The 21,279-nt window shown below is 44.0% G+C and overlaps 1 protein-coding gene across 2 annotated transcripts in view; it reads right to left on the bottom strand.

The window, feature by feature from the left end:
* The window catches only part of LOC310827745 (aldehyde oxidase-like), a 56,742-nt gene that overhangs the window by 28,860 nt on the left and 6,603 nt on the right, over positions 1-21,279 (bottom strand). For both annotated transcript variants that reach the window (XR_014556487.1, XM_083704141.1), the window contains exons 5-21: positions 19,956-20,082; positions 19,635-19,696; positions 18,567-18,653; positions 17,656-17,736; positions 16,261-16,405; positions 14,795-14,887; positions 13,862-14,013; positions 13,610-13,703; positions 11,653-11,762; positions 10,900-11,084; positions 9,299-9,461; positions 8,495-8,587; positions 6,615-6,784; positions 5,266-5,392; positions 4,252-4,374; positions 2,906-3,002; positions 1,439-1,563 (exon numbers count right to left, since the gene is read on the bottom strand). Coding sequence is in view for 1 of the 2 variants with exons in the window: in XM_083704141.1 (XP_083560267.1) it covers positions 1,439-1,563; positions 2,906-3,002; positions 4,252-4,374; positions 5,266-5,392; positions 6,615-6,784; positions 8,495-8,587; positions 9,299-9,461; positions 10,900-11,084; positions 11,653-11,762; positions 13,610-13,703; positions 13,862-14,013; positions 14,795-14,887; positions 16,261-16,405; positions 17,656-17,736; positions 18,567-18,653; positions 19,635-19,696; positions 19,956-20,082 (2,034 nt within the window). In the remaining variant the exon portion in view is untranslated. The remainder of the gene's footprint in view (positions 1-1,438; positions 1,564-2,905; positions 3,003-4,251; positions 4,375-5,265; positions 5,393-6,614; positions 6,785-8,494; positions 8,588-9,298; positions 9,462-10,899; positions 11,085-11,652; positions 11,763-13,609; positions 13,704-13,861; positions 14,014-14,794; positions 14,888-16,260; positions 16,406-17,655; positions 17,737-18,566; positions 18,654-19,634; positions 19,697-19,955; positions 20,083-21,279) is intronic.

Here is a 21,279-nt window from a genome sequence, read left to right as displayed (position 1 = left end):
AAGAAATTTACCAACCATGGTCTAGAAGTCCCCAAGCTTTTAAGAGTCAGGGTTTTGGGGCTTGTTTGGAATTCAATGAATTGCTGTGGTTGCCACAAAATACCCATTTCACAGAAGAAAAATTGGCAGTGCTCAGAACACCCTCAAAGGCAAAACAACTACCCCTCCAAAAAAACACAGGGAAAAGAAGAAGCAAACAGGCAAGCAACCAACAGTTCCTTCTCGCCAAGGAAAACACGCCTCAACCCCCCCAATCAAACAATATAGTAGTAAATAAATTGGGAGGGTCAGGAAGCCTTAGAAGGTGCCAAGGAGGATGTCTGAGGGTGATATGGTGGCCATGGGCACCACAACAGGGGCCTCAACAGTAATTCTTTGAACCACCATGGAAAGTAAAATGGTAAAGGGACCCCTGACCATTAGCTCCAGTCGTGACCGGCTTTGGGGTTGCGGCGCTCATCTCGCTTTATTGGCCGAGGGAGCCAGTGTATAGCTTCTGGGTCATGTGGCCAGCATGACTAAGCCACTTCTGGCAAAACAGAGGAGCGCATGGAAATGCCGTTTACCTTCCCACCCGAGTGGTACCTAATTATCTACTTGCACTTTGAGGTGCTTTCAAACTGCTAGGTTGGCAGGAGCAGGGACCGAGCAACCAGAGCTCACTCCGTCATGGGGATTTGAACTGCCAACCTTCTGATCGGCAAGTCCTAGGCTCTGTGGTTTAACCCACAGCGCCACCCATGTCCCCACCATGGAAAGTAGGCCAGTGTTATTATCTCACAATTACTGTGAGGCAGGAGGGGGGCTGAGGGTGAGTGCAGGAGGCTTGCCTAAAGCCGCAAAGCGAGTTCATGAGTAAGGCAAAGCCTGAGCAGGCTCACAGCTTGTTCTCGTAACCACTACTCTGTGCTGCAGAATAGCTAAGCTCAGTGACACAGATAAAATGTCAAATCCTTAAGCCCAGACCTCCCATATCTTTAATCATCTTCAGATGCCAATCTTAACTGCGGAAGGGGGGGGGGGCTGAAAGTTACTCAGGCTTAGCCTTTTGCAACTCTCCAGGGGCAAAAGGTGTTGTGGAATAATGGGGCACTATCAAGTATGCTGTTCTCGATTCCAGCCTTGATCTGATTTGATCCTTTATGGTTTCATGATGAAAAAGGCAGTGGCACAACAGCGGTTTCTTTGCTGCTTTAGACTGGTGATGCAGAAATTGCTCTTCCTTCACAAAATGTTAGAAGCCCAGAACCAGGTGTAAGAAAGAGCCCATTCTGCAGCTAATCTCCAGGGTAGAATCCTGATTTCCAGGTAGCAGCAAAATATCAGTGGGAGCCCATAAGAGAGGAAGTGATATGCTGAGCCCAATAAACGTAGGGCTTTAAGACACAGAGAACGTGGCTGTCACTTGTGCAACATGTTATGAGATAGCTCTCTTAACCTGTACAAATGCTGGATGCTGGGTGGACACAAACAAGTTCATTTCTTTATCCTCTCCTGTTGGAACAGCAAGAATGCTCTGAGTTTCCATATAAAAGTGCTCCTGTCCGCCAACATGGATCTCGCCTGTTTCAAAAAGAGAACATCTTAAATCAGTACATCCAAAAGTGTGCAGCCTGGCTTTCTTGAGACTGGGAAGAAAGTGGATGAAAAGCCACACTGCATTGTGCATAATTGTAGACAAATGTTCATTTTTGCAATCTTAGAAATGCCAAGCCTCAAACTGCCTAGTATCAAGGGCACCAGTAAGAAAAGATGCAGATAATGCACTTCTCTATGGCAGAAATTATGGGACACAGGTGGCGCTGTGGGTTAAAGCCTCAGCGCCTAGGACTTGCTGATCGAAAGGTCGGCGGTTCGAATCCCTGTGGCGGGGTGCGCTCCTGCTGCTCGGTCCCAGCGCCTGCCAACCTAGCAGTTCGAAAGCACCTCCGGGTGCAAGTAGATAAATAGGGACCGCTTACCAGCGGGAAGGTAAACGGCGTTTCCGTGTGCGGCTCTGGCTTGCCAGATGCAGCTTTGTCACGCTGGCCACGTGACCCGGAAGTGTCTCCGGACAGCGCTGGCCCCTGGCCTCTTAAGTGAGATGGGCGCACAACCCCAGAGTCTGTCAAGACTGGCCCGTACGGGCAGGGGTACCTTTACCTTTACCTTTATGGCAGAAATTATGATGCACAACTAATCAGGTGGGCCTTTAAAAGCTTGCCTGTATGCAGAAGTTACGAATTATTGCCTGTGTGAGAATTAGGTTTAAGAAGAGAAGAAGAGTTTGGATTTGATATCCCGCCTTTCACTCTCTTTAAGGAGTCTCAAAGCGGCTAACATTCTCCTTTCCCTTCCTCCCCCACAACAAACACTCTGTGAGGTGAGTGGGGCTGAGAGACTTCAAGGAAGTGTGACTAGCCCAAGGTCACCCAGCAGCTGCATGTGGAGGAGCGGAGACGCGAACCCGGTTCCCCAGGATTAGCTGTTTCTGACATTATATGGTGCATTAACTATATTCGCAAGTTTGGGAGGCATGGATTTGTATTGTGTTCAGTCCAAGGGCACTGATGAGTGGGGTGTAAATCAGGTACAAGAAGCCTTTAGATTTCCAGGTGTTGCTGAACTTCCAGCTCCCATCATCATTGGGCAGTGCTTGCTGTGGCTGATGGAAGTCTCAGTTCAGCAACATCTGGAGGGCCAAATGTTCCCCACACCTGCTAATAATAATAATAATAATAATAATAATAATAATAATAATTTATTTGTACCCCACCCATCTGGCTGGGTTTCCCCAGACACTCTGGGTGGCTTCCACAGAGACCAAAAATACACAAAAATGTCACACATTAAAAACTTCCCTGATGGTGGGGTGTCTGTTTTGTGGCTTTCACAGTAAGGTTTGAATCAGTAGGCTGCGATTTACCTTCAAGTACATGGTCGACGACTTTAAATGCTTCATCCACATTTCCTCGTTCCAGTTTTCTCTGTGGTTCAAAGAATGAATTGTGCTCTATTGCCTCCTGAAGCAACAGAAGAGACATACACCTAAGCTCAGCACCCTACCTGTTTATTTTGAACAAACTGTCAGCACCCCTTGAGGGAAAGCCATGATATTTAAACTTTTATGTGTTGTGAATATTTAACATAGACATGCCCAAATACACAATTTACAGGGCAGGCTGTGGAGCAGCAAAATCAGAAGCATCAACGAGTATTGTGACACTTGAAAGATTAACCAAGTCAATTATGGCATAAGGTTTTGTTTACTAGAGTCTGCTCCATAAAATGCAATAAAGCTTAGGGCACAATAAGCTTATACCATAATGTAGCCTTATTGGAGTTCACCGATTGGGTCTGTGTTGCTCCGGGACAGGAGTAAGGAAGTCAAATGACACCGAGGTTGGTTCAAAGAAAGAGTTTATTCTGTTCTCCGGATAGCAAAAGGCACTTGCGTGGTGAGTCCACAGCAAGTCCAAAGAAATGAGAAGTTTCATGCAGTATATATATCCTCCAGGCACCCACTCCCTCCTCCCCTAGGAACCCAACCACGTCAGCCTATGTACACAGGTTGACATCACATATGTTCCTGCTCTGGTATTCTCAACCATAAAAGGATCTTCCTTCCTGTACTTCTGACCATAAAAGGATCTTCCTTCCTGTACCTCTGACCATAAAAGGATCTTCCTCTTCCTACTCTTATCTTGGAGGAAGAGGTCATCATCTCCGAGAACACACTCTGGCTTTGTTCCCGGACTTAGGTCTGTGCGTCAGGGTTGTGGTAAGATAAGACCTAGAGTGTCATCTCTGTTCCACTTCAGAGTGGACAAGGCCAGCCTTATCGTCACAGACTGATAAAGGAGAGAGCCTTGTTTATGCAGCTGTGTTCTTGTTATGCATTTGCTCAACAGCTCAAGTTAAAGCATTTTAGAAATGCTAAGAAAAGGGGGGGGGGGTGTGAGTCAGTTTTAAACTGACTGCTCAGAAACCCATTCCTTCAATAATAAGATGTCTCAGTTTTTTAAGTGCCACAGGACTCTTTGGTTCTTCTGTTATAACAGACTGACTACCAATATAGAAATTAGTAAAATCTGAATATCTGGTTGTAAGCCTACTTAGCCCTAAAATGGGACTAGATTATTTTAAATCAATGTAATTTGATTTAACTGGGTTGTGGACTGAATCAGACACCTGGAATTTTAATAGAAATAACTAGTAGTACAAATAAATAGCTTTTATCACAGCAGCAGTTAAGAAAAGGCTGTTCTTTACCTCAATGGTCAGGATCACAGGTTCTTGAAGTTCATACTGTATTTTCACTTTTGCAGCTGCTTGTTTAGCATGAACATCTGAATCTGCTACCACTGCACAGACAATCTGACCCACACAAGTCACCTGAAAACCAGAGAAAACCAGTGTCTTAACTTTTGGACACACATATTCCACGGAAAGCTGATGAAACTTGAATAATTAACGTAGCAAGTCAGTGGTTTGCTGGTTGCACACTGGTGCACAAACCAAACTGTGGGATCTGCATAATTTCAGGAGCTAGTTGAAAGCTGCACTTTCCCCAATTTCCCCACACTTTACTTTCATTAGCCAGGCATGAAGTGAGAGACAGTGTGAAAAAGTACTCTGTGAATGAAGCCCAGTCAAGAAACTGTCTCACACTGTCCCTGGCAGGGGAATATTAGAGAGATAAAAAGTGAGACAAATCAGTGAACACTTAAATAATGCAACAGAAACAAATATTCAAACGAAAAACAAAGTATATATACAATGGAGAATGAGTCAATTCTTATTCAAGTCAATTCTTATTCTTATTCAAAGTGTTGGTGCTGACCTTTAAAGCCCTAAACGGCCTTGGTCCAGTAGACCTGAAGGAGCGTCTCCACCCCCATCGTTCTACCCGGACACTGAGATCCAGCGCTGAGGGCCTTCTGGCGGTTCCCTCATTGCGAGAAGTGAGGTTACAGGGAACCAGACAGAGGGCCTTCTTGGTAGTGGCGCCTGCCCTGTGGAACGCCCTCCCATCAGATGTCAAGGAAATAAGCAGCTATCTTCTTTTTAAAAGACATCTGAAGGCAGCCCTGTTTAGGGAAGTTTTTAATATTTAATGCTGTATTGTTTTTAACACTTGATTGGAAGCCGCCCAGAGTAGCTGGGGAAACTCAGCCAGATGAGTGGGGTATAAATAAATAAATAAATAAATAAATAATTTAGATTAACAAAATTAAAATAAATAGTTAAATAACTATGAACTGTTGATGATTAAACGTGGCATACCTTTTCTCTGGCAAACACAATATCTGGGACATCATAGTTGTAGAACTCATTAGTCGCTGGGACATCCTGAACAGAAACGATATCAACTACACCTGACATCTTGAGAGCTTCTGAAGGATCAATTGATCTGCAAGAAGCAGTGCAAGCAAGTTAACTAACAATAAGAGCAGAAAGAATTATTCACAGGTTGCTGGGACAAGGGCGGGGAGAAAAGGAGGTACATGGCAGAATGAGGATGAGATGGGCCAAGGGGCTGGTGAAGACTAAAGGGGCTATGGGACTGGGGTGGGGAAGCAGTGGGATGTGTCGCTTCGACATTGAAATGGAGACGGGGCTGGTAAGGAAACTGGGGGTGGGGGTGGGCAGGGAAGGGAAGGGGGTGAAGACTCCCACACTGGCTCCCAGTACGTTTCCGAGCACAATTCAAAGTGTTGGTGCTGACCTTTAAAGCCCTAATGGCCTCAGTCCAGTATACCTGAAGGAGCGTATCCACTTCCACCGTTCTGCCTGGACACTGAGGTCCAGCGCCGAGGGCCTTCTGGCGGTTCCCTCACTGAGAAGCCAAGTTACAGGGAACCATGCAGAGGGCCTTCTCGGTAGTGGCACCCGCCCTGTGGAACGCCCTCCCACCAGATGTCAAAGAGAAAAATAACTACCAAACTTTTAGAAGACATCTAAAGGCAGCCCTGTTTAGGGCAGCTTTTAATGCTTAATAGGTTATTGTATTTTAGTGTTTTGTTGGAAGCTGCCCAGAGTGGCTAGGAAAACCCAGCCAGATGGGCGGGGTATAAATTATTATTATTATTATTATTATTATTATTATTATTATTACTACTACTATTACTACTACTCTGTACCTCCCTCATATTTGGGTTATATGCAGCTATTACATTCCACATCATGCTTATTTTGTTTTTACAGTGTTTTCCGTTATATTGTACTTGAATTTATTGTTATACACCACAACTTCTTATCTTATAAGATCAGGTGGCATATTGTTGTTGTTTAGCCGTCTTAGTCGTGTTCGACTCTCCGTGACCCCATGAACCAGAGCATGCCTTGGAAACTCTCACTTTCTACTCAAAGCTTCTCCTTTTTTATGCCCGTGGAGTTTTCTTGGCAAAATACTGGAGTGGTTTGCCAGTTCCTTCTTCAGGTGGATCACATTTAGTCTAAACTCTGAGCTATGACCTGTCCGTCTTGGGTGGCCCTGCACAGCATAGCTCTTAGCTTCTTGGGGTTATTAAAGCCCCTTCGCCACAACAAGGCAGTGATCCATGAAGGGGCAGGTGGCACACACACACACACACACACACACAATGTTTAGTTTTCTGTATTGCGGCACATACACAATCTTTGCATGGGGTTTAGAACTGGTTACTAAAGCTAAGAAGAGTTCTTCATCAACGGTGCGAATGTCATCACAATAAATAGCTTCCCCTGTGGCGTGTTTAGTACCGGCCTGGTGCATGACTGGACGTCCTACGGGATCTTGAGGAAGCTGTCCTGCCGACACATCCTTTTTAATTAAAAGAAAGAAAGAAAAGGAAACCACAAATCAACTACAAAAAAGTCAAGACGACCCTTTGCTTTAACTTCTTTTCTTTTTAATGCAAACTATTTCTCCTTTCTGGGATGCGGGTGGCACTGTGGATTAAACCACAGAGCCTAGGACTTGCTGATCAGAAGGTCGGCGGTTCGAATCCCCGTGACAGGGTGAGCTCCCGTTGCTCGGTCCCTGCTCCTGCCAACCTAGTAGTTCGAAAGCGCGTCAAAGTGCAAGTAGATAAATAGGTACCACTCTGGCGGGAAGGCAAACGGCGTTTCTGTGCGCTGCTCTGGTTCGCCAGAAGTGGCTTAGTCATGCTGGCCACATTACCCGGAAGCTGTACGCCGGCTACCTCGGCCAATAAAGCGAGATGAGCACCACAACCCCAGAGTCGGCCACGACTGGACCTAATGGTCAGGGGTCCCTTTACCTTTATTTCTCCTTTCGACAATTCCCCCCCCCCCCCAAAAAAAAAAATTGCAATCACAATGAGATAACCTGCATCCTAAACTGTAAGGAAGAGAAATCAGGGCTTATCCACATTATGTTTTAGTTCAACTCTTTCAGTCAAGCTAGTGCCAAACTTTTACCTAATATTTTTACCATAACATGCAAGTGAATGAGACTTCTACCTAGCATGAAAGCAAACTGTGTTTCCCTTAGCTTCCGTATTCCTTCAATGTATAGACTAAAAAAGCTGAAATCAATGACGCTCTGGAACACCTCTCATTCCACCTTGGAAATAGCTCACTAATCTAACAAAGCTCACTGATCTGACAAAGAAAGCTAAGATAATAAGGAATGAATTCTAAGCAGGCAGCAATAGCTTAACACTTAGAGAAGTCAAAGCCTGATATTACAAAACCCCCTCAAAATCACAGTTTTGAAATAATACGTGGGGCTGCCCTTGAGACTGACCCAGAAACTCCAGCGGGTGCAGAATGCCGCGGCGAGACTTCTTACGGGGTCTTCGCTGCGAGACTACATTCACCCGGTGCTATACCAGCTGCACTGGCTCCCGGTGGGGTACAGGATCAGGTTTAAGGTGCTGGTTTTAACCTTTAAAGCCCTATACGGCCTAGGACCCTCGTACCTACGGGACCGCCTCTCCTGGTATGTCCCACAGAGGAACTTACGGTCTTCAAACAAAAACATCTTGGAGGTCCCAGGCCACAGAGAGGTTAGGCTGGCCTCAACTAGAGCCAGGGCTTTTTCGGCTGTGGCTCCAATCTGGTGGAACGCTCTGTCACAAGAGACTAGGGCCCTGCGGGACTTGACATCTTTCCGCAGGGCCTGCAAGATGGAGCTGTTCTGCCAGGCCTTTGGTCGGGGTTCAGTCTGACTCCCTCTCCCCTTTCAGAAGAACTTGCATGAAAGTGGCCTCCCAATTTTTCTCACAGGCCCATATAAGTTCAGCACAAACAGTTGTGCCTGGTGAGCATTTAAGGTCCCCAACCCTAATCTGCGGGTTGCCATCTGATTGGATTTTATTCTGATCCTGATCTGATTTGAGGATGTATTTTAATTGATTGTCTGATTTTATGTTAATGTGTTATACATTTGATGTTAGCTGCTCTGAGCCCGGCTTCGGCTGGGGAGGGCGGGATATAAATAAAATTTATTATTATTATTATTAATCCATTCTGTGTAATAGGGTAGTACTAAAGTAATTCTACTCACCTGATACTTTTGCATGCTCTGTGGCATTTTTGTGTGGAAACTTTCAAGGGCACTTGCATAATTATCTGGGATATCAGGATATTGAGTAGGATACTATAAGAAAATGATTTGTCACATTTTATAAAAAGGAAACATTTAATTAAAACCCAATTCTAAAGTTAACATGCACACAGACACACACCTCCCCATACACAATTAAATGTAAGTTTCTGAATGTTTAAAAATGAACTGTACCACACTCCTTGCAAAAAGGGACAGAATCCAAAAATAAGGATATGTTCAAGCATGTGTGGAAGAATAGTGGGTCTTCTCTTTCTATAGGCACTTCATTGGTCATTGTGAGAAGAGGATGTCAGACTTAGAGGGGCCTTTGGTCTGATCTAGTAGCAGAGCCATAGGGACGTAACCTGGGGCAAAACATAGTCTCAAGACTTCCCCTTCCTCCAAATGCTACCAGAAGAAAATGCAGCATGGAATATAAACAAACTAAATGCATTATATAGTTTAGTGAATTCCTGGCTCAACATCTATTACATTCACCTTCCAACATCTAGAAATTATAATTATAAATAAAAATACTCCCAAGACAACAATTAGGCAGATTGGGACGCTGCCTCTAAATTAACTTGGTAGGCTGGTCACCCTGAGACTGCTTCCTTCAAATTCCACCCAGAAATGGAACTGAATTATGTAGGCATGCAGGCATGGAAATGTCATTTACCCAACACTTTGGCTTTAAATGGTTTATGAATCAGGCTGGTCACATATAACTGCAAAACAGGAATCAATACAAATCAAAATTACCATCATCTTCAGTGACTGCAACACCTCCAAGTAGAATTTGAAGATGAAACTAACAATGAGAGTTCTTCTGTACTCCACTTTACCACCTGGAGCTGAACTTGGGAGAATAATTTCTTTGAGGACCGCTCTGCAAGCTTCATCCAGCATCTGCCCATCCCAAGGTCTGGAAAAATAAATAATTATATATACTCAGTAAGCAGGCAAACTAAACAGTAGTTGTAAATCTACTATTAGAACAGCAGTAGTTGTATCCTTACTATTCATTTCCTATAGGATCACAGCTCTAAATGCACAGGACTGTATTCAGCATAGCACATTGGTACAATCTCCCCCTCTCCCTAAATCTGTCTGCGGGGAGGGTTTCACTCAACCCCACAGAACAGATTGGGAGACAGAGCAAAGCATACATGGGAGGAAAAAATCGCCTTACACTAGCACAAAAATAGTGCCCAGAGTTTTGAGCATGAAGTTTTTATTCCAAGGGGTAATCTCAGTAAAATACAAATTAGATTCTTAATGGGGGAAAGACTTACAACATGCATTCTGCAGCACACTGTTATTGTACATCAAGGAAACAAAGCAGATTCACTATTCCAATGGGGATTGATATTTTGGGGTGCCTTAGTTATGAGCATCTTCCTTTGCTATGAAGTAAGTGGATTTGATTTCTGTATTTTGGTTAAAGAAGATGTGCACAATATACAGCTTACAAAAAGGACGCCTATCCCAACGTGTTCCTGTTTAAATCTGTACGAACTCCAGTTTATTTTTTTAAAGACCTATGTAGCTAGCCCTCCTAACTACTGTGGTAAATTTGGAGGTCAGAACAATCGTAGAGGGCTAGAACCAAGGAGTCAGGCTGCATATGTTTTTCAACTCTTTTAATGACTGTTTCTTCGGTTCCATTTCAAAATAAGACTAGACTAGAATAAGTATAGTCTGCCCACCAAATCTAGTTAACGTAAACAGTGACAACTTCTTTAACAAAGGATGGTATTCAACTGTTTTATTCAGTGCAGACCCACTGAAATTAATGAACTTGACTAAGTTAGGTCCATTAATTTCTGTGATTCTACCCTAAGAGCGCAGGAAGTAACGGCATATGCTAACTTATATGCACAGATGCAGATTTAGAAATAACTGCTAAGATACTCAAGGCAACTGACAATCATTCAACATTGTATGCATGCATCATAATTTTTTAAAAATACATCATTCTGCTTAAAATATGCAGAAAATACAAAATGATTTCACAAGATGGCAGAACTTGTTTAACTCTTGGTACTGAACTGCTTGCCCACTTGTGAGTTTGTGTGATCAAAGATGAACAGAATGGAAAAGTAAAGATAGTTCCATTGTGTTGATGAATCCAAAAGGAATTCTGAAGAACAATAAGGTCTGAAATAGTCTTACAACCTATCTTATATAAACAGTAATTTGTCCATTTAATTGCTGCATGTCAAGCATTTATCCGGCGACAATATGATTTTAGTATTTGAGAACTCACAGCTTATCTAGACGCTTCTTCCTTAGGAAATTGCTACCATTGGGGTGAGCTTTCAGTCTAAAAGGTGTCAATGCTACAGGAAATCATATAGTACCTTCCAATGAGCGCCTGGCATGTTTGCTTGGCGGCAACTGTAGTGAAGCCAACACCTCCGTAACAGATACGGAAGTCCCTAATGATGTTGCAGTCTTCTTCAAAGACAACCCTCATCCCTGCTGTAACAATAGGTAAAGCATTTTCCCGCCTCGGAGCTTGTCGAAACGCTGCGACAAACTCACTCTGAAAAGGGATAGGAATCAGAATAAAAGAGAGAGATTAGTTGGGCTACAACCTTTTGAAATGCTGCCTTTTATTACAGGACATTCCACAGCAGCACTCACAACTTGACCATTGAAAACTGGGAGAAAAGTTTTTCCTAATTCTCCCCTGGATCATATTCAAATCTAAGTTTAAAAGGCTGTAGTCCTCTTATAGCAGTCGCAGACCGCCTTTGTGCCTTAGATTAAATTTGGAGGCTACTGCTATATATTCTCCCCTACATGCAGTTTGATTCCTATTTTTCACAGCAAGCTGAATAGAGTATGGGGAGAGCAGGGTCCGCACTACAGATGGTTCAAAGCCCTGGAGCTCTTGAAGCAAGAGGCATAGCCTCTGGGAAAGGATTGGCAGTCCCATTAAGAAAGCACTTTGCCCTTGGAGTCCCCCCCCCCCCATTTAAGACTGTTCACAGTCCCAAACCAATCTGTTGCAAAAACATTGACATTTGCCAAAATATGCACGTTGTGGATTGTCATCTAACTTTTTTTTTATAATTACCAATCTTAAAGGAAAATGAAAGACCACTGACCTTCCTGGAATGTGGGATTTTAACAGACACTAGGATCTCCTCTGGTTCCAGGGTATTGTTTCCAAGTCCATCAGCAAAAAGGTCACTGAAAGGAATCTGTCGCAGCCTCCCTAACAGAGAACATTCACATCCATACAAATTGAAAGAACATATGCAAACAACCAGAAACACATGTGCATACTTGCCACAAGTCTTCTCATCATAACAGAAGTGTGCCTTGCCCATGAGAGTTTGCACAGTCAACCAACTAAGCCTGGTTTGTGAGATAGCACACTGCGCCTTTCTTAATGTAACATACAAAGCGTTGCTGTGCCAAACTACACATTGCATTAAATGGGCCTTCACAGTTGTGTGCACCACAACTACAGGAGACCCCGATTCAGGTTAGAACTACAGACGGAGGGGTCCCACCCCTGTCCGCTGCCATGATGAAAATCACCTCTCTTGTCCAAAAGACAAGCTGATGTGGGCTTAAAAAATACCGTATTTTTTGCCCTATAGGACGCACCGGCCCATAGGATGCACCTAGATTTGGGGAGGGGGGGGAAATAAAGGGGGAAAAATATTTTTTTCCCCACACACACAGGCGCGCGCCTGGGGGCGGGGGAAGCCCAAGCTTCCCCTGACCCCAGAACGGGAGCCAGAGCGATGCCGAAGCTGAGCGCAGCTTCGGCATCGCTCTGGGAGCTTGCGGGGCGGGAGAAGCCAGAGCTTCCCCCGACCCCAGAACGGGTCCCAGAGCGATGCCAAAGCTGCACACAGCTTCGTCATGGCTCAGCGAGCTTTCGCAACCTTCGGGAGCCCGGCGCCTGGAGAGGGAGAGGGAGAGGGAGAGGGGTCGGTGCGCACCGACCCCTATCGCTCACCAGGCTTCAGCAAAAGCCTGTATTCGCCCCATAGGACGCACACACATTTCCCCTTTATTTTTGGAGGGGGGGAAGTGCGTCCTATAGGCGAAAAATATGGTATGTCCTTAGGAGGATAAGCAGGCAGCAGGAAACACAGCTAGTGAATGAATGAATTTATCAAAGGCCTTAGAGTGAAATACAGTGGAACCTTGGGTTATGTACTGTCCTCCTTACGAATGCTTTGGGTAACGAGCTCCGCTAACCCGGAAGTAGATGCTCCTAGTAGCAAACTTTGCCCCGGGATGCGAGCGGAAGTCATGTGCCAGCGGCGCAGCGGCAGCAGGAGGCCCCAATAGTGAAAGCACGCTTCACGTTAAGAACGGTTTTGGGTTAAGAACGGACCTCTGGAACGAATTAAGTTTGTAACCAGAGGTACCACTGTAATAGGATCTTCATTCCAGTCCTCACTGAGATATTTGCTTATTTGTAAAAAGAATACACTGGCACCTTAGAGTTCCTTATTGAGAAAGGGATTAGAGTGAAAAGAACAAAAATATGATGAAGGCTGCAGCTCCATACAAATTCACTTGGGGAAAGTCCCATTGAATTCAATGGGCCTTACTTCTGAGTACAGTGGTACCTCGGGTTAAGTACTTAATTCATTCTGGAGGTCCGTTCTTAACCTGAAACTGTTCTTAACCTGAAGCACCACTTTAGCTAATGGAGCCTCCTATTGCCGCCGTGCCGCCGAAGCACGATTTCTGTTCTCATCCTGAAGCAAAGTTCTTAACCTGAAGCACTATTTCTGGATTAGCGGAGTCTATAACCTGAAGCGTATGTAACCTGAAGCGAATGTAACCCGAGGTACCACTGTAAACATATATAGGGTTGTGCTACACAGCTTACACTCCCTGTGCCAATTAAAGAAAGAAAGAAATATCCTCACAAGCAACTATCATAGCCACAGCCTTATCTCTAGCTCCCTCAAAGGCACAGGCCTGCAGCTGTCATCCCAGGGACCTACAATGTGTTCCAAATACATAAAAGAGATTTGGAAGGTTTGGATAATACCGAGTGTGATGGAAAACTGAGAATGCATTTGGTCCTACCTTTCGATGCCACATTGAGGATACAGTTGCTAACTGCTAGAATAGGATTGATGTCAGATGTTGAACTTCTGCTTATGATATTTCCTCCTAAGGACTAAAAACAAAAAAAGGAAGGAAAAATGCAGTTTCAACACACGAAAAAAGAAACAGTTACAACATCAACGTTAACAAATTAAACTGGAAAATATTTGTTTCTCAGTTAACAGTAATCCAAGGTAAATTTGTAAAAATGTTTCAATTAAGGAAACATACAGCCACGTTTCGGATCTGCTGTCCACCCAGAGTTTTTAATTGTTGCAAAAGAGCAGAGAATATCTTGGTTTTCTCTGCTGAAAGTTTTGAGACCGCATCTGTAAGAATGTTTTTCACTGCAGTCAGGCTACACGCAGCTCCTAGTATTAGTCCTGAAAAGAATAAAACACAGGAGTAAAACACATGCTGGAACTGCTTTTTCAGAGCTCATCAAGGGGGAAAAATAATCGTTTAATGGAGCACAGTGTGCACTGTGATGGCCTGGGAATCTGATTCAGAGGCTGAACCGGAGGAATCCCAGCCTGCACAGAAGTCCCCGTCTCCAGGACCAGCTGAGCTGGGGCAGGGCCTTGAACTGAAGCGCCTGCACCTGTGCCGGATCCTCAGGAGCAGACACCAGATGAATCCACTCTGGCTCCGGAGGTAATGGAGGATCCATTGCCTGCAGATGCTCCTCTCCCAGCTCTGTCAGGAGAAGGTGAGGTTGCCTCTGGGTCCAGTAACGCTCCAGCCACTCCTGAGCTGCAGAGGCTCAGGGCAGAGAGGCGGAGGGAACTAGGTTCTCTCAGGAGGAGTGCTAGCCTTAAGGCCAGGAGAGGCGAGTCACCTGTGGGCCAGGACTGCCCTAGACCCCAGAGGGGATAAAGGCCAGTCAGCCCAGTCCCAGGCTGCGGGAGCAACGACGTTGGAAACCTGTTTCTGCCAGCACCTAGACCTGTTTTTCCAGAGTTCCCGACAGCGCCCGGCTTCTTGCTTTGGACCCCGCTTCGCCCTTGGTGGACAGTCTCCAGACCTTCAGCCCAGGACCGGACTCTGACCACGCCTCACGGTAACCGCCCCCCCCCCCCGGACCAGCACATGCACTTTCAAACTGATCCCACTGCTCTTAAAACTGCTAGCAGGGCCCAAAGATAGAAAACAAAGTTTACTGACCATCTTCTGTGCGTTCCACAACATACAGATCCATTATTCTAGTGGGCGAGATGATCAGTGGATGAAATACACCTTTAAATTTCATATCAGGTCCTACAGGGCAGAGGATAACAGTGAAAATGAGGAGGAAGGGGAATGTTGCTTGATTGCAATTTAAACCTTTGAAAATATTTGTTTGTAAAAATTGTGAGCCACTTTTCCTAATCACAGATGGGATATGAAGTACTCTAAAGCTAGTAACAATCTAGAGAATGTTTTAAAAGTACAGTGGTACCTTGGGTTAAGAACTTAATTTGTTCTGGAGGTCTGTTCTTAACCTGAAACTGTTCTTAACCTGAAGCATCACTTTAGCTAATGGGGCCTTCTGCTGCTGCCGCGCCGCCACAGCACGATTTCTGTTCTCATCCTGAAGCAAAGTTCTTAACCCGAGGTACTCTTTCTGGGTTAGCGGAGTCTGTAACCTGAAGTGTCTGTAACCTGAAACGTATGTAACCCGAGGTACCACTGTAGAGAAAATCCAATAACATAAAAATGCTGCACTTTAAAATATGCCACCATAAGATTAAAATGTACCACAGTAATCAGAGAGTAAACTTACTGCTGGTAAAAGGTGTTGTATATGTATAGGTGTGGGTGTATTCTGGGCCAAACAGAATTTCCTTGGCAGAGTATTTTAAATGAAAAGCTGTCCCCACAGAAAAAAATCCCACCATGTGATTTATCAGATTTGATCACTGCAAACGAAGGGCCACAAAGCAAGTCTCCTTTGGGGATCTTAATGTGCGCAGCGATACATATACTGGTATTACAGTAACAGGATATACCATATTTTTTGCCCTATAGGACGCACTTTTTCCCCTCCAAAAATGAAGGGGAAATGTGTGTGCGTCCTATGGGGCGAATGCAGGCTTTTGCTGAAGCCTGGAGAGCGAGGGGGGTCGGTGCGCACCGACCCCTCTCGCTCTCCAGGCTTCAGGAAGCTATCCGCTAGCCGTGGGAGACCTTTGGGATAGCTTGCCGTGGGATAGCTTGCCTGCACCCAGAAGCTTGGGGCGCGCTGAGCTCCGCACGCCCCAAGCTTCATGATTAGCGCAGCGCTCCGCTAGCTGTGGGAGAGCCGCACAGCTCTCCCATGGCTAGTGGAGACCTTGCCGGCACCCAGAAGCTTGGGGCGCGCTGAGCTCAGCACGGCCCAAGCTTCGGGCTTAGCGCAGCGCACCTGGGGGGGGGGATAAATTTGTTTCCCTTTATTTCCCCCCAAAAAACTAGGTGTGTCCTATGGGCCGGTGCGTCCTATGGGAAGAAAAATACGGTACCAAAATTCTACCGAAAGAATAAATTACAGCAGCTCCATGAAACCATGGCCTACAGACAGATCACCTACAAATCATCTAACCTTCACCAGGAGCTGACTTTCAATAGCTCATAGTGGGGGAGCTGCTCCTATATGTATGGAATCTACATACCTACAGCAGTATTGCCTACTACAAGAGGTGCCTGGGGGTGCTTGGCTTTCAGTTCCAGAAGTTCATTTAGATTTACAGGAGAAATCCATGCAGTCTTTTCCCCATGATAAACAAGAGTTTGTTGTGTCAGATCTTCAGCCATTTTCTGTAGGGAAAACAGTATCAGATTCGGAGGTTTGATATGCTTTGGAGTGCATTTGAACTGCACTGACCTTGCCCCTCTCCTTCCCAGGACACTACAGCAACATGGATGGTGGGAGGTCAGTTAAGCACTGCTGCCCTACCACACTGGCAGCCTTAGGACAACTTTTAGGTATGGGGAAGAAGAGAATTGTTTGGATTGGAGATCCCGCTTTATCACTACCCGAAGGAGTCTCAAAGCAGCTAACATTCTCCTTTCCCTTTCCCCCCCACCACAAACACGCTGTGAGGTGAGTGGGGCTGAGAGACTTCAGAGAATTGTGACTAGCCCAAGGTCACCCAGCAGCTGCATGTGGAGGAGCGGGGACGCGAACCCGGTTCACCAGATTACGAGTCTACCGCTCTTAACCACTACACTACACTGGAGTTGTAGATAAGCTATTGGATGGCAAACCCCAATGTTGGCAAAGCGTTTGGCCAGCTGCTCCAACTCAGGTCAAACGGATGGTTCACCAGTTGCTAAGTTCAGCCTAACTTCAGAAGCTTCATATTAGTAAGGCATTCTACAATCAGGGCACACAGTAAAGCTATCAGAGCTGGTTGCATATAGAACCAAATGTCCCCAAAGGCCTTTAAACACCATCTGGGTAGTCAATATAACTAATTGGTGTGAAATCACACATGATTTTCTGTTTGTTTTGAAGCTCTGAAACCTTAGTTTTGGTTCAGTTAGTTGGGAGAGGGAAGACTCCTCACTCTGCCTGCCTGTCAGCCACCCCCATATCTGAGAGATGGATGGAAGTGGGGAACAGGTATCTAAGCCAGGGATGGTTAATTGGGCTATTGCTGTCAGCTTACATAGCTTGCTTTTTGTATAAGTAACTCATATACAAATGGCCCCTCATGGACAAAGCCATGGTGTTTGACCCTACATCTGCCCTGAGGTGCAGTGGCAAGGAACCTTGCATTGCACTGCTGCAAGTCTCTTGATTTATCTCTATTATAAAGCACTAGAGCCGATCGCTCTGGCCTTCTGTGCATCTTTCTTTGGAATCCCTGCAACAGGGTCCTGCGGGGCATCAGGCAAACTTTCGCCCTGGTCTGTATTTGGACCCGTGGGACAGAACAAGGTTGCTTCTTCACAAATTCAGTGTTCACAACTCACTCAGTAGCCCAAATATCACATTAAAATGATAGTGGAAATTGGCTCTAAGCTGCAAGACAACATGCTGTATGTATGCTAATTTTTCTTACTATGAGTTCTGGTGGAAATATTAGTTCTTGGGTGGGATCCAATGGCTGGAATTCTTCTGCAGAAAATAGTGCTGTACAAATCTTAAAAAGAGAAAGACAGTACACAAATGTGTGAATTTCCATTGAGATCAACAAGAGTGTGTATTTTCAAAACTGAATATTAAGTTGGGTAGATTTCAGACTTTACCCCGAAGAACTGGCATTTATCACTGTGACTGTGTTATGCTATCATCTCATATTGTTATTGGCCTTTATTACCATAAGGCTATCATCTCATATTAGGGTGGCTATGGTTCATTCAATTATACAGTGGCAGGAAAAAGTGCTATGGGTCTTTGCCCATTCCATCTACTTACTTTCTCTGGCTCTTGGGTTTAACCTGAATCATTCACGTGAACAGTGGCCTTTGTTTAGCCCAGTCCACCTGAGAAGCTCGTGAAGAGGCTAACAATTGCTGCAGCTTAGCTACATGGCTCTAACAAGCCTTTTTTGTGTTCCTATACCAATAATTAAGGAACTTTCACCACTGTAACTAGGCCAAGTTTCACTGCCTGTGTTTTCTGACAGATGTACAAAAAGCACATGAATCTGATCTTTGGAGAGTTTGTAAGTAAACCATTTAACTTACCAAATTTGTAGTATTTTTCTATGATGGGGAAGAGGGCAACTATGGAAGGAACTCACAAGGGCATATTTTAAAGGTCTACCAACATATATTTCCCCGCTTTGCTGCATATTTTGTGATTTTCAATCTCTGCTGGGGTTCTGTCTCCAAATACTACCTGCCCCAAGCATGAATCTTGGCATCCAGGAATTCTCTTTTTATACCGATTTTGTTCTTGCCACCAACAATTGTTACAATCAAACAAACAAAAATAGGAAAGGGGGAGTGTGTTAATCAAATAACTTACCTTTTTTTCATTAGTTGGTGAAGGTAAATAATCTTTTTGATTCAAGCAACAATCCCCAGAAACTTTATTTTGGCAACAAGAGGATTCCTAAATACAAAATTCAGTAAAGAGAAATATGGATATTAACAAAAAGTGGAATGGCTTCCATTAATCCAAAAAGGCCTTAGACTGAACTTTTATTTTAGCTAATAATGGAACTGCCCCTCCAAATTTTATTCATGTATCTATGTATATAATAATAGTTCTGCAATTGAACTGCCAGAAACAATTTTGGTATTGGGCATGGAATTCAGCACCACAACCACCTCAATTCTCTTTTCTTTTTATCAAGAAAAAAAAAGGCACAATACATTTTCAGTTAAACAGTCAATGGGAGCAATTTAAGCATGTACAATGAAACCACCGAGAGAGAGGGTCAGAACCTTGCCTGAGGTCAGTTTGAATCCCAGGTTGAATTCAAAAGCAAGACTTTCTTGAAGTGTAAGGCTGGGAGCCCCTCCATTGTAGCCTCAAGGTTGCATATATGTGTAAATATGTCTTATGTCATATGTCATAAAGACCCCACAGTCTACACTGTGCCTAATTTCCAAAAGGAAACATGGATCCAGGGTAAGTGCCTGGAACTCCTGGAATCTTGCACCACTAGGAAATTGGGGTGGCATGCAACAATGCATTCGTTTTATAATCAGCAATCCATCTCATAGTCGTGCATGGCCTTTTTTCCTGTAGATCATAGGAAGCTGTGTCAGATCATTGTTCCATCTAGAACACTACTCTACACTAATTGGCAGCATCTCTCCAGGATTTTGAACAAGAGTCCTTCTTAGCACAACTTAGCAATGCTGAGGATTGAACCCAATACCTTCTGCATAAAATGCAAATGCTTTACCACTAAGCTATGCCCTTTATCCCAAAATCTGTGAATGCAGAATTATGTCACAGAGAGCAATACCAAATGGAAATAAGAGAACCAGATGAACAGACCACCTCTCTCTCTCTCTCTCTCTCTCTCTCTCTCTCACACACACACACACACACACACACACACACACACACATACACCCTTACCTTACAGAAGGTTTTACAACAGTCAATAATAGGTCTGTAACCTGTGCAGCGACATAAATTACCTAATTAAACAATAAAACAGATAAGATTATTTCTTCAAGATAAGGAGACCCAAAGCACAAATGTAGTTTTTTTTTAAAAAAAACGCACTATTTTTATGTACTTAACAGATTTTTATGCTACCCTTAAAAAAAATCTACAGGGCAACTTACACATGAAACAGCAGAAATGAAATGTTGAGGGTTTTTTTTAAAAAATAAAATCCAACACAAAAGCAGCATAAAACAATTTAGAGTTTAAAATTATCTTTGAACTATTTACCAGCGAGAGCTTCCATCATTTCATCCGATGTGGGTTCCATCTGGTTGCGCAGTAAAGAGTAGATAGACATCACCATTCCAGGAGTGCAGAAGCCACACTGAGAGCCATGACTTTTAGCAATCCGTTCCTGGGACAATGGAAAACCTGCTGCAGGATTACCACATTCTCTTATTCAGATATTTTAAATGAAAGCCTGCTCATGATTCATGCAGAAGCTGAACCTGAAAGGTTATAAAAGTTACCATAGCTTGGCTTATTGCTTATGGAACTGCACGTGTTGCTGCGACAGCACATGAGTCGATTGCTGTTGTAAAACACGAGTAGGCAATGTGGTACCTTCCAGATCTTGTTGGACTACAGCTGCCATCATTCCTGACTAATGGCCAAGTTGGCCTGGGCTAATGGGAGTTGGTAGTTCCAGTGATATCTGGAAGGCACCATATTAGCTTTGTTTATTCTAAAACAGGGAGCCAACAAGTGGCCTCAAGTGGCAGATGCAGTGGAAAAAAGCAGAAAGCTCAGGAGTGCTGCATATGTATTGCACATGAGAGCAGTCCTCAAAAGAGAAGATAGATAGGGACTGGAAGGTGTTTAAAAGATACTTGCAAAGCCATATCGAAAAATCAGAACTCCTATTAGAATAAACAAGTTCTGTTTCAAATACTGAAATACTGAATAAGATGCATAACAATGTGTAATAGAAAAAGAAGTATGAAATTAGGTTAAAGGTGTGTGAAAGAAAGTAATAGAAGTGGAAAGAAATTGCAATTGAGTAGATTGGAAATCTAACACAAAGGTGGGGTGAGGGGTGGTGGATGGTGATGGGAAAAGGAATTATTTGTGGGATTGAGTGTAAGTATGTTTGAACACTTTTAAGGATTGTATGAAATGTATGTTTGTATATTTGTAATATATGTGTATTAATGATGAATTATTTTAACAATAAAAACTTAATAATTAATTAAAAAAAGAAGAAGAGAGTAGTCCTGTCTGATACTTAGGGCTTGACTTATAGTTTGCCACATCAGACCCAAGAATTCCCTCAAGGCAGCCTACATCAGAAAAGCAATTTGAAACAGGCAAGAGTTTAAATCCCACATTAAAAAATAACAACCCTGTAATAAAATCACAACGCAAGAGCTAAAATGCAAAGATCGTAGTCGTCCACCATTGGTCTTATGAAAGTCCCTGGGCATGGTTTGAGGGGGAAGATTGCAGCCACCTTGCTGAGTTTAAGTAGGTCAGGTCAGAGCCTGTAGAGCAGGCTGCCTGGAGAAACTTTATGTACGCTGCCTTGAGCTTCATGATGGAAAAAAGGTGAGAT

This window comes from Podarcis gaigeae (assembly GCF_964106915.1).
Source record: "Podarcis gaigeae genome assembly, chromosome: 1".
NCBI classification, from domain to species: Eukaryota; Metazoa; Chordata; class Lepidosauria; order Squamata; family Lacertidae; genus Podarcis; species Podarcis gaigeae.
Note: the sequence above shows the minus strand (reverse complement) of the source record. Positions and strands in the feature narration are given on the sequence as shown.